Consider the following 14,103-nt stretch of genomic DNA (forward strand, 5'->3'; position numbering starts at 1 on the left):
GCTATGAAATACTGTAGTTTGCCTCAGGCTTCAGTATACAAAAATATACAGAAATATGGCAGATTTCTATAACCAGTTAACCTAATATGTTTGTTAACTGATATGCAGATTTTTTTTCAGGGTGTAAAGGGCTTTAGATGGCGACCAAAATGGTCGCCAATGTGCCTTAAAATTTGCAGATGGCGACAAGACTTTTTAGTCTTGTCGCCATTTGCGACTGTACCGCTGTGCTCCTGTGCAGCCTACGTTCTCTTCACTAGCACAGTGGAGAAGGAAGGAGTCCCTCCCTCTCCACTGTGATGCAGCTGCCACTACCACCAATTGGGAGATAACAGGGAGGAAGAGCTGTGGCCACTGCACCATCAATGAATGTGAAACATATTAATACAAGTGTTGCAGCAGTATGACAGACCCAGCACCCGGTCTCAATAACAGGGCATGCGATCCGCGGCAATGAAACCCTCAGGTGCCACATCTGAGGGGTTGATTGCCTCAGATCGCATGCCCTGTTATTGAGGCAGGGTGCCGGGTCTGTCATACTGCTGCCGACACTTGTATAAATGAGTTAAAGACGACCTTTCATGGGTCCAAAGAATATGAACTTAGTAGCAGGCTACATAGAGTGGCGCCCAGGGATCTAAGTGCACTTACTATTATTCCTGGGCGCCGCTCCGTTTGCCCGCTGTGACCCCCAGTATTTTCAACATTTAGAGCACGGAGGAGGAGATGCCAGTGTCTCTCCTTCTCCCTGACAGCAGGATGTCCAATCACAGCGCAGAGCGTAGAGCCAGGGAGAGAAAAAAACTCCCTGGCTCTGAGCTGCGATTGGACAGCACTGCTGTCAGGAAGAAGAAGAGACACTGGCATCTCCTCCTCCTTGCTCTGAATGTTGAAAATACCAGGGGCCACAGCGGGTGAACGTAGCGGTGCCCAGGAATAATAGTAAGTGCACTTAGATCCCTGTGCGCCGCTCTATGTACCCTGCTACTAAGTTCATATTCTTTGGACCCATGAAAGGTCCTCTTTAATTACATTCATTCGTGGTGCAGTGTGCCCTCCCAAAGCCTCCTCGCCCCCCCCCCCTTCATTCTCACTGGTCACAAGCCCCCCCCCCCCCCCAATGTTATATGGTGGCCACAGGGTCCTCTCCCCTCTATTGGTGGCAGTGGCAGATTACACTGCTGGAGCTCAGATCGTTACCATGGCAGCGAGGATGCTACTGAAGTCCTGGCTGCCATGTTCTGCTCCCTGCTGCTGTGTGCACTATGCACAGGGCAGCAGGGAGCGTGTGAGGTCCTATTCACCCTAATAGATCTCTATCAGGGTGAATAGGACAAGAGATGAAAAGATCCAGGTTCTAGTCCCTAAGGGAAGAAATGGTTATTAAAATGAAAAGTTAAAAACAAAATACAAAAAGTTTAAATCACCCCCTTTCCCAATTTTACATATAAAATTTACAAAGAATAAACATATTACATATCGCCACGTCCGAAAAAGTGTGAGCTATTAAAATATTAAAAATTTTCACTCGGTAAAGGCCGTAAAAGAAAAAAAAATGCGCAATTCGACATTTTTTGTCACCTTGTCCCCCAGAAGATATCATTGGATGTGAGAGGTATGTAGTGCTATATTCTCCTATATGTAGTGCTGGTTCACTACTGTGACCTGCATCTCATATTCTTCAAGTCCTTTTTTTTATTATATGCATTTTAAATTTGGCAACTAAAAAATGTAATTTGGCTCCTAAATTTTTTAGTTTAGGAGCCAATGGCTCCTAGCTATTTTTTTTAGTCTGGAGCACTTGTGTATATGCATAAAATGCGACTGTTTTGTTAATTAACAGGACTTTACTTCATGCACAATAGGTAACCGCTGAGAGTGCCATGCTTATTATGAATTATACACGATCAATAGTCAAAAATAAATTTGAGCACACAGAGCCTGGAAGTGCAGAAGAGCCTGTAGTGCAGAAGAAACTGGTAGAAAATATAATTTTTTTGATATCTAGTGCAATGGAGATATATTCCAGATGTCCTGAACTGAAAACTCTATTTGAAGATGGACTGGAATGCATAAGTGATTTGGTGGTGGTAAGTTTGATTAAACATATAGTCTCTAATTAATTCCTTCACTCCAGGCGTCAAAAAGTAGCAAAATAGGGTCTTTGCGACTTTTTACACTCGTTTGCTCAAAAATGTTGCGTTTTTTGTAGTTTTACACCACTCACTCAGTTTTAAAATTTTGGTGAAAAAGTGGGTGTGGTTACTATGTTAATGAGTTCCACTCCAGATTTATCATTGAGATTTTTTTTAAAAGACAAATTTATCAAACAACATAAAACATTTGATAAATGTGGAATAAAGTACTCCAACGCAGACTAAAAAAAAACTGACTTCAAATATTCTCTTTATGATAAATTCCCTCTCCAAGCACAGTGTTAAAGGCAGGAGCTCATGAGCTCATGAATATGAATATGAGGACCTCCTGGCTTGTGCACTGTTTTGAGCAAACTCCAGTGCTTAGGAGTTCCTACAGCTGATCAATACCGATTTTAGCTCCACTGCCTGGGTCAGTTAAAGTGATTGACGTAGCATTTGGCTTATGTTATCTGTTTCCAGTTTATGCTGCCCTCAAAAAGGGCAGCATAATGCTAGTGACAGACTCCTTTTACAGATTTGTTCTTGAATATCTAATCCACTGAGCAATGGTGAAGGGACCACAAGATCCTTACATTAGGGAATTGTTATTGTAATTTTCTTAAACCCAATCCCTGCATTCCAGTGGCCAATATCTTTACCCACAAAATGGTGTAGCTATTGGTGGGGGTAGGGTTTTGGTCATAAAAACCTGGCCAGATATCTCTTCAGTAGTATCAAACTGGAGTTTATATTTAAAGGGGCATTCCAACCAAAAACAGGTATTTCATATCCACAGGAGAAAAGGGGTCCTGTGATTCTCATTTTGCAAATTGTGAGGTGGCTATTCTGCCACTTCATAATCCCGGGGACGGACTAGCCATAGACCCTACAGGGAAACTTCCCAGTGGGTCAATGCCCAATAAGGTATTGCTGGCTCCTCCTACTTGTGTTCACCCTGCCTTCTGTCAGTTTGGGCCACACTACAAAACTTTTAGTTTTTTCCAGGGCCATTTTCAGTTCCAATCCACTCCTGGCCAAGTCTATGAGATAGATAGTCTATGATAGACCCAAATGCCATTCTGATTGGTGATTGCAGAGTTTTTTTTAATGGATATGGATACTTGTTTGAAATACACCTTTAAAAAACTCATTGCAGCATCACTTTCAGAGACATTCTAATTACAGGGAAATTTCCATCTACAAACACCCTTTACAACCCCACCTCCACCCTTGTCCAACCTGTATGAGCCGGCTTTGCTAGCTACACGGTTTCTGTTGCTCACATTATTTTTAGTGTTGCGCCAAGCTTTGAAAAATTTGATTCAGCTGCTTCGCCGAATTTCACAAAGAAATTTACTTCAAGGCGAATAACTTTGTCATGAAACTCATTTCTTTGTAAGTAGCGGACGCAATGACTGGGAACGGCAGGGAATACTCACCTTATCTGTTTGAGTGCAAAGAGGCCGCCGTGGCCATCTTGATTGAAGACTCCACGTAAAATCTTGTGCGTTGTCACATCATATGTCACCGCAAATGAGATTTTGCTCAGGATTTCCAATCATGATGGCTGTGTAAGCCTCTTCTCGCACAAATGTTTGAGGTGAATATATTTTTTTACCGCCATTTTAAGTAAAATCTATTTGTTTCCACAAAGCGCGAGTTCAGATTAAAGTCCACTTTGGGTTCTTTGTTTCATTCAACTCTAATTATTTTCATAATTTGTGAGATGCATAAACAACAGCATTTCAGAAATTCCCATTCACTTGTATGGGAGCTATGAAAAGCACAGTTGCAACCACCTCTAAACTGCCACAACCAGGCACATCGATGGGGAATGCCGCATTTTAGAGTTTAGTGCCATAAATACTTGCTATTGATAAAGTAAATTATGTTTTCAAACACGTCTCTCTGTAGAGAAAGGCTCATTTGACTATATTCTGCTGTCTGCACTAGTTTCAAACCTTTATAAAGTAGTTGTACTTTCTGTTATGCAAATTTATATTTTGCATAGGCTTTTGCAGTGAACATTGATTTTGTACTACACGTACGACAACTACAATTATAAAACAAAAAAAATCACTATGTTCTAATCCAGGGATCCACAATCTCCATCTGTTCTGAAACTACAACTCCTAGAATCCTCCTTTCACTTCTGTGGGAGTTACAAGAACAGCCAAGTAAGTTTGTATGCTGGGAGTTGTAGTTTCACAGCAGCTGGAGTGCAGAAAGTTGCTGATCCCTGTTCTAATCTGTACCTTTTGGCCGCAGAGTAAAATCGTCACAGCATTTCACTTTCTAAATTTGTCCTGCTGTTTGTTTTTCTGTTTTTTATTAATTTAGCATTTTATTTATTCCAATTTGCAACATCTTAATTCTTGGAATTTTGTATGCTAATTTTTTTTTTTTTATCTTGTTCTCAGAAATTCATTACATTAAATTCTGAACGTCATTTTACAATTAACACACATTTCTTGGAACTACAGACCAGTGTGCATGAAAATGTGGTCAATAACATTCAAAAGATTGGTTCTTCAACATTTTACTTGCCAGAAATACGAGATAGTCAGAACAGAAAACAGAACACTAGCATGAAATGTTACATTAGCCAGCTGAAATCTTTCAAGAAAAATCCTTACTTTTGGGCCAAATTGTCATCTGAGGTAAGTGCATGTGTATTTAGCTTCTTATCTGTGGATCATAATTAAAGTCCAAGGGTGGTATCGCTAATCAAAACTAAGGCCCCTTTCACACGAGCAAGTATTCCGCGCGGGTGCGATGCGTGAGTTGAACGCATTGCACCCGCACTGAATCCTGACCCATTCATTTCAAAACTAGCGGTGATTTTCACGCATCACTTATGCGTTGCGTGAAAATCGCAGCATGCTCCTCTTTGTGCGTTGCGGTGCGATAATCCACGCAACGCAGACCCCATAGAAGTGAATGGGGTTGCGTGAAAATCGCAAGCATCCGCAAGCAAGTGCGGATGCGGTGCAATTTTCACGCATGGGTTCTAGGTGACAGTCTATTCACTGTATTATTTTCCCTTATAACCATTATAACCAAAATAATAGCATTCTGACTACAGAATGCATAGTATAATAGTGCTGGAAGGGTTACAAAAAAATAAAAAAGTTAACTCACCTTCTCCTCTTGTTCGCGTAGTTCCCGGTCTGTTCTTTGCTAGCTGTGGGCTTGGGCTAAAGGACCTGTGGTGATGTCAGATCACATGCTCCATCACCATGGTGATGGACCATGTGATTGGAGCATGTGATCTGACGTCACCACAGGTCATTCAGCCCACAGCTAGCAAAGAACAGACCGGGAACTACGTGAACAAGAGGAGAAGGTGAGTTAACTTTTTTATTTTTTTAACCCTTCCAGAACTATTATACTATGCATTCTGTAGTCAGAATGCTATTATTTTCCCTTATAACCATGTTATAAGGGAAAATAATACAATCTTCAGAACATCAATCCCAAGCCTGAACTTCTGTGAAGAAGTTCGGGTTTGGGTACCAAACATGCACGATTTTTCTCACGCGAGTGCAAAACGCATGACAATGTTTTGCACTCGCGCGGAAAAATCGCGCATTTTACCGCAACGCACCCGCCTCTTATCCGGGCATAAGACATGACGCCCGTGTGAAAGAGGCCTAAAAGTACTGCAAAAGATTTTTGACAAGCACCGAACCACCCATAGATTTTAAATCTGAGAGATTCACATGTATCTGTGCAAGAATCTATCTGAAGTTCCTTGCATAGATGGCAGCTAGCTGCAGATTGCGCAGCTGCAGGAACTGGGACCTGGTTGTCAGCGACAGTCGGGTTCTCATACAAAAAGGTAAAGACTTTTTTTTTTGCTGTTCCTGCCTTTCCCATTGCTCTATATACAGTGCTCAATGAGTGCTGTGTACTACAGTTCAGGAGGCGGCAATGCTGGGTAACTGCAGTTATAAGGGACGCAAAGTGTAAAATATAAAATGAGACAAAACTAATAATTAATTATAAAATGCAATACATGCGACCACTAGCCCACACCGCAGCTTCTAGCCCTCCCTCTAGTGACTATAAACTATTGTGAGGGAAAAAAGACACCTTTTAATCATGTATTTTCACTATGCTTTGTGCTATTAACAAAAAATGGGCAGATATTTTTTACATTTTCCTGGGTAAACAAAATTCCCACTAAGTAAAACATTTTCAAAAAAAATTTAACTGACGAACCGAAAAAAGTTATGGCTTTCAAAGCACTTAGAGACTTAAACTAAAATGTGTCTGGTTATGTAAGGGGGGTAACTGGAACTGGTTATGTAGGGGGGAAACTTGGCCAGTCTTTAGGGTGGTTTCACACACTGCATTTTATTTTTTATTTTTTGTCAAAGCCAATAGTGCCTTAAGAGAAACCTTTACTTCTCTTTCATGTTTGAACCTCTTCTGGGCTTTGCATCAAAAACTGTAGAGGCGAATTTCTTAACAAACAAAATTGTTAATGTTAGTACTGCATTTATTGTGATGATTTATGGGGGGGGGGGGGGGTTTCTTCCATTTCTTCCATTTTTAAATGTATTAAAATATTATATACTATGTTGTAGGTAATTTATTCTCTAGGCTGGGATGGGGGTTAAAGTGGCAAAAAATGTCATGCTTTCTAGGGAAAAAACAAACATTGTGGAGTTAGTTTCACTACATGGGGTTACTATGCAGTAGCTACAGGGAGTGCAGAATTATTAGGCAAGTTGTATTTTTGAGGATTAGTTTTATTATTGAACAACAACCATGTTCTCAATGAACCCAAAAAAACTCATTAATATCAAAGCTGAATATTTTTGGAAGTAGTTTTTAGTTTGTTTTTAGTTTTAGCTATTTTAGGGGGATATCTGTGTGTGCAGGTGACTATTATTGTGCATAATTATTAGGCAACTTAACAAAAAACAAATATATACCCATTTCAATTATTTATTTTTACCAGTGAAACCAATATAACATCTCAACATTCACAAATATACATTTCTGACATTCAAAAACAAAACAAAAACAAATCAGTGACCAATATAGCCACCTTTCTTTGCAAGGACACTCAAAAGCCTGCCATCCATGGATTCTGTCAGTGTTTTGATCTGTTCACCATCAACATTGCGTGCAGCAGCAACCACAGCCTCCCAGACACTGTTCAGAGAGGTGTACTGTTTTCCCTCCTTGTAAATCTCACATTTGATGATGGACCACAGGTTCTCAATGGGGTTCAGATCAGGTGAACAAGGAGGCCATGTCATTAGATTTTCTTCTTTTATACCCTTTCTTGCCAGCCACGCTGTGGAGTACTTGGATGCGTGTGATGGAGCATTGTCCTGCATGAAAATCATGTTTTTCTTGAAGGATGCAGACTTTTACCACTGCTTGAAGAAGGTGTCTTCCAGAAACTGGCAGTAGGACTGGGAGTTGAGCTTGACTCCATCCTCAACCCGAAAAGGCCCCACAAGCTCATCTTTGATGATACCAGCCCAAACCAGTACTCCACCTCCACCTTGCTGGCATCTGAGTCGGACTGGAGCTCTCTGCCCTTTACCAATCCAGCCACGGGCCCATCCATCTGGCCCATCAAGACTCACTCTCATTTCATCAGTCCATAAAACCTTTGAAAAATCAGTCTTGAGATATTTCTTAACCCAGTCTTGACGTTTCAGCTTGTGTGTCTTGTTCAGTGGTGGTCGTCTTTCAGCCTTTCTTACCTTGGCCATGTCTCTGAGTATTGCACACCTTGTGCTTTTGGGCACTCCAGTGATGTTGCACCTCTGAAATATGGCCAAACTGGTGGCAAGTGGCATCTTGGCAGCTGCACGCTTGACTTTTCTCAGTTCATGGGCAGTTATTTTGCGCCTTGGTTTTTCCACACGCTTCTTGGGACCCTGTTGACTATTTTGAATGAAACGCTTGATTGTTTGATGATCACGCTTCAGAAGCTTTGCAATTTTAAGAGTGCTGCATCCCTCTGCAAGATATCTCACTATTTTTGACTTTTCTGAGCCTGTCAAGTCCTTCTTTTGACCCATTTTGCCAAAGGAAAGGAAGTTGCCTAATAATTATGCACACCTGATATAGGGTGTTGAGGTCATTAGACCACACCCCTTCTCATTACAGAGATGCACATCACCTAATATGCTTAATTGGTAGTAGGCTTTCGAGCCTATACAGCTTGGAGTAAGACAACATGCATAAAGAGGATGATGTGGTCAAAATACTCATTTGCCTAATAATTCTGCACTCCCTGTATGTTTTCCAGAATGTAAATAAACATGCAGTGAGAAACTGCAGTTCTGCACTGTAATACAGGCTATTGCTCACCACCTAGGAGGCGTAGGAGATGGGATATCTTATAGCAGTGTCCTGTTCTTATTATCACTCCTCTATATGACCTGATTCCCACTTACACGGGTGAAAAGAGGCAGTGAGTGCCCAGTTTAAAGGGGATGTCCAAAATAATTAAATATCCCCAGAATTGCTGAAAATAAAAATTGATGGTAAACTCACCCCTTTCTCTGGCACTGTTCTCTGCAGTGCTGGTCTGGTCCTACTAATCATCAATATTGTGACACACACAGTGACCTACAGGTGTATGGTTGTATTCTAGCCTAATGGCAAACAAGCAGCAGGATAGGACCATTGCTGCAGAGACCAGCGCTGGTGAACAGATTTTTCAGCAAGAGCCCACATCCTGCTTCTGTAAACAGAAGGTTCATACTTACCTGCTCTGGCCTTTGCTGAAAGGCTCACCAAGCTGCTACCTTTTTGAGTAGTCTCCATGCAAGAGACACTGGTGCAGGGCACCAAGGAGACAAGCAAGAGTCAGGACAGGCAGAATTTGTGTAGTATGGTAGTCAGGAAGTACATCAGTGCAGGTAGCACAGGGGTTAGTTGTCATATGTGTGGGAGGAAAACACCACTCTGAGCATAGGAGGGAAAGGGGGTACCAGAATAAGGCCTGGAAACTAGGGAAGGAAGATGGACACCTCCTAAAGAATACCCTAACTCCAGTCCTGACAGACTACCAGTATGAACAGGCCAGGTAGGCAAAATACAAAAGGGAAAGGAAACACTTATCGTCAATGAAGCTTTGGTAGCACCAGGAACTCAGCCGAGAACCTAACACAAGCTAACCACAAGTCCAACAGAAGCTATAAACCGCATAGCATAGTGGGAGAAACAACAATAAATAGAGACGAAAATAGCCACACCTGGTGAAAGAAGGTATGGCAAGCACCAGAATCAACACAGACATCATTTGTTCTAAAAGGAAAACATATCAGATCAAACCACATGTTGCCAGTCTCACAGATCTCTTGCCATCTGTCGCGGGAGCGTCTGTATGTCTCGGTACGTCCGTGACATTAGTATGACAGTGATCAGTTAATGGTCATGGCAGGCAATACAGGGTCAGTCTGGTAAACAGGCAGAGGTCAGGTATGGAAGGCCAGAATCACACAATAGTAAACATTTACAGGGCTATACAAGCTACATTGCAATACCTCAATTATCTACCCATAAATGAAGGTACCCTATATACCCCTGGTAGTGCTGTCATTGGATGGGGACAGATTAGCCCGTGAGGAGAGTGTGCATGGCACCAAGGGGACAAGCAAGAAGCAGTCAGCTGGCCTGTACGGCCTGCAACAGGAAACGACAAGAAGCAATGGGAAGGGTAACTACTATGGTGGCTGTGCCCACCATGAGATAGGAGATGCTGACTGACATCACAGTTACATTCTCTGTATGACTACAAATTGACATTGCTTGCAAGTGAAAATAATGTATTTTTCTGTTCATGATTTCTTAGGTTAATGGTGATTTCACAAGCCTTAGCCTTTTTGATTGCACTACTAGAAAAAAACTGAGTGCTCGAGATATTATAACACCAGTTACCATAGGAATTGGAAACAAACATCAGGTCAGATTTTTCTTGTCTCAGAAAACTGTAATTGAACTTCAGGTGTGAAGAATGTGTTAATGCTGTAATGCCTTAAAAATAGTGTTGGGTTTTAGAGGGTGTATCCTACAAAAGGCATGTACTCAGTCAGACCCATAGAGAGTGGAGAGGAACATGTGTAACCACCACTCATTGAGAATCTCCACAATGGAGGCTAGTTACAATGAAATCCGTTAGAATGGTAGATCATCATTGTGTTGGGTTGCTTAATTGTGAGAATTTGTATATCATGAAAATTACTACTGTAATATGTTATTTTTACCTCTATTAACAACATTATTATTTTCCAGAGTGGAAATTTTAATAGGACTCAGTATGCTTTATCTCGGGACAAAATAAATTTCCATCGGTTAAATATAATTTCTGACAATAAACACTCAGCGCTGAAAATAACAGTTAGCTTCTCCAAGCCCCAAACTAGGACTTTTCCTGTGATGCTTTTAATTGGGTATGTATATAGTTTTCTATATTCTGAATTAGGTACCACTGAACTGCTAAGACAGTATTACCACTACTATGTCATTTTCATCATAGATTTGCTGAATATTTTAAATAATATAATTTCTTAACTGACATTTAAAATTCAGGTTATTCACTATACTCTATTTTCTTACACATATTTTAATCTTAGTAATAGTTCTGCCTACAAAATACTTAGCATGACAAATGAAAAAATTCAATTATATTTAATTAATATGGGCAACATAGTGGCTCATTGGTTAGCACTGGTGCCTTGCTGCTAGGTTTGAATCCCACCAAGGACAACATCTGTTTAGAGTTTGTATGTTATCCCCTTGTTTGCGTGGGTTTCCTCCAGGTACTCTGGTTTCCTTTCCTACTCCTAAGTTATACTGATAGGGAACTTAGATTCTGGGCCCTATTGGGGACGGCATATGATTATAATGCCTGTAAAGCACTATGGAATATGTCAGCACTATTTGAATTAGTAAATTACCGTATTTTTCGCCGTATAAGACGCACTTTTTCTTCCCCCAAACTGCGTCTTATACGGCGAATGCAGTCAGTTTTACATCGCTGGATGCGATGTAAAGCGAGCGGGGACTCGGGGAGGGACTGGGAGGAGGAGCTGGGGCCGGCAATAGCGGCGGGGCGGTGCAGTCACTGTACTAAAGGCCCGCCCCGCCGTTCCGGTGTACTAATAAAATGTCATATTCAATTAATGGTTACTAGATATGCCCCTTTATGCCTAATGGTACCTTAAATCCTAAGCGCATCCGTACAATGCAGGCCGGGCGGGCGGCAGCGTAACTCCCTGATGTCACGTGCCTGCGCCGCCTACTTTATGAATGAAGCAGGCGGCGCAGGCAAGTGACGTCAGTGAGTGACGCGCCGCGCCGGCTGCCCGGCCTGCCGGCATTGTACTAAAGCGCTTAGGATTTAAGGTACTTTTAGGAATAAAGAGGCATATTTAATAACTATTAACTGAATAAGACATATTATATTAGTATACTGGAGCGGCGGGGGATCTGTGGATGGCACAGTTATGGGCTGGGAGGGTCTGTGGATGACACATTTATAACAGTGCCATCCACTGATCCCCCCCCTGTAACAGTGCCAGCCACAGATCCCCCCATAACAGTGTGTCATCCACAGTTCCCTCATAACAGTGTCCGTCATCCACAGTTCCCCCCATAAGTGTCCGTCATCTACAGATCCCCCCCATAACAGTGTCCGTCATCTACAGATCCCCCCATAACAGTGTCCGTCATCCACAGATCCCCCCATAACAGTGTCCGTCATCCACAGATCCCCCCATAACAGTGTCCGTCATCCACAGATCCCCCCATAACAGTGTCCGTCATCCACAGATCCCCCCATAACAGTGTCCGTCATCCACAGATCCCCCCATAACAGTGTCCGTCATCCACAGATCCCCAGTAATAGTGCCATCCACAGACCACCTAGTTCCAAACCCACAGCACACCTTTTGGTTAAAAAAATTTTTTTTCTTATTTTCCTCCCCAAAAACCTAGGTGCGTCTTATACGCCGGTGCGTCTTATACGGCGAAAAATACGGTAAATAGATGTCCTTTACATTGTCTACTGAATATGGCACACATGTAAATTTTTACTAATATAGGGTTCCTTTAAAATGACCAGTGAGTGATAGTAATAGATGTGCATATGGATCTCTCTGTATTACATACAATCTTGATTATTTTAATTTAAGAGAGGGGTTGCATGATGAATACAACCCATTTCCGTATGTCCTTTTAGGGCATATGGAAATCATAGAGAGGTGTCTATAAGCCAGAATGGTGAGTAGCTCTTAGTCAGGCAGACCATAATTGGCCTTGATTTACTACAAGGCTTCCCACTGAAAATAACAGCTAATCACATCGTGACTAGTCATGAGCGAGCATGCTCGGCTAAATACCTGTTCAGCAACCAATAAACGTGCAGGTAAGTACTGCCATCACTGTAATGCCAGTAGCCATGTTGGCTACTGGCTTACAGTGATTGGCTGGCCGGAACGCGTCATCGGATGCTTTATAGCACCCGATGATGCGGGTTCGGCTCATTGCGAGTCAGGGAGAGCTGTGCTTAGGAAGGGACAGATAGTGTAGTGAGATTGTGATCCCAATACATTTCAGTGAATAACGTTTCAAAGACCCAAAAGTTAAGGACTATTGTGTGTGGTGGCAACAATTTAATTGTTCAAAGTTGTACTTGAATTTTTTATTTTTTTTAATACTTTTCGAAATAGCAATTATTTTGCTATATAGAAGGTGTCTGCAGTGACTTGTGACATCTGTGCAGCAATACCTTCTGTGTGTCAGGGGCAGAGATAGGAAGAATATTAGTGAAAACAATAATTTTTTTCCCCATAATCCACATTTTTGCTGTCAACAGTGTAATCCGTGAATTGTGTGATCTGCGCTTCAATACCTTTGTGTGGTTGTCAGGCCCAGAGATAGGGAAAAAATTATAATACAGAAAACACAATTTTTTTCACCATAGTCTATCCACCACCTTGTGTGATTGTCAGGCCCATATATAGGGAAAAATTTAAAATACAGAAAATATTTCTCCCATAATCTGTCCACATTTTTGCTGTCAATGATGTAATCCGTGAATTATGTGATCTGCGCTTCAACACCTTGTGTGGTTGTCAAGCCCAGTTATAGTGAAAAATATAAATATAAACTACATCAGCAAACAGTGTCTGTACCACAGATTCCAATAATCTGGGCCTAAAATAGTGTCCATATTCTGTGGTGTTCTGTGACATATACAGTACGCCATCCGAAAACTGTTTCTTTTGCGTAATTTAAATAATCAGGGGCAAGTCCTCATCTACTGTCTTTGTAGTGTGTGCGTGTAATACACATCCGTGACATATACAGTACTCCATCCGAAAACTGGTTCTTTAGTGTAAAGTTAATTAATCTGGGCCTAATCTAGTGTCCATAGTGTGTGGCTTTCTGTGACATATACAGTACGCCATCCGAAAACAGTTTCTTTAGGGCAAATGTAACTAATCTGGGTCCAATATAGTGTCCATATTCTATGTGTTTCTGTGACATATACTGTCTTGCATCCGATAACTGTTTCTTTAGGACAAATTCCAATAATCTGGGCCTAATATAGTGTCCATATTTTGTGTGTTTCTGTGGCATATACTGTCCTGCATCCAAAAATTTAGTTTGTATTGCAAATTCCAAAAATCTGGGCCTAATCTAGTGTCCATAGTGTGTGGCTTTCTGTGACATATACTGTACGCCATCCGAAAACAGTTTCTTTAGGGCAAATTTAACTAATCTGGGCCTACTATAATGTCCATATTCTGTGTGTTTCTGTGACATATACTGTCTGGCATCCGAAAACTATTTCTTTAGGGCAAATTCCAATAATCTGGGCCTAATATAGTGTACATATTCTGTGGGTTTCTGTGACATATACTGTCCTGCATCAGAAAACGGTGTCTTTAGCAGACTGTAAAACAATCTGCGTCACATCTAG

General features: G+C 41.5%; 1 protein-coding gene across 1 annotated transcript in view; it reads left to right on the forward strand.

Moving 5' to 3' along the window:
• The window catches only part of PKD1L1 (polycystin 1 like 1, transient receptor potential channel interacting), a 405,256-nt gene that overhangs the window by 191,865 nt on the left and 199,288 nt on the right, over positions 1-14,103 (forward strand). Inside the window, exons 34-37 of the mRNA XM_044295257.1 lie at positions 1,866-2,090; positions 4,559-4,798; positions 9,970-10,080; positions 10,410-10,567. Of these exons, the coding sequence (XP_044151192.1) occupies positions 1,866-2,090; positions 4,559-4,798; positions 9,970-10,080; positions 10,410-10,567 (734 nt within the window). The remainder of the gene's footprint in view (positions 1-1,865; positions 2,091-4,558; positions 4,799-9,969; positions 10,081-10,409; positions 10,568-14,103) is intronic.

The sequence above is a fragment of the Bufo gargarizans genome, chromosome 5 (genome assembly GCF_014858855.1).
Source record: "Bufo gargarizans isolate SCDJY-AF-19 chromosome 5, ASM1485885v1, whole genome shotgun sequence".
In the NCBI taxonomy this organism is placed as follows: Eukaryota; Metazoa; Chordata; class Amphibia; order Anura; family Bufonidae; genus Bufo; species Bufo gargarizans.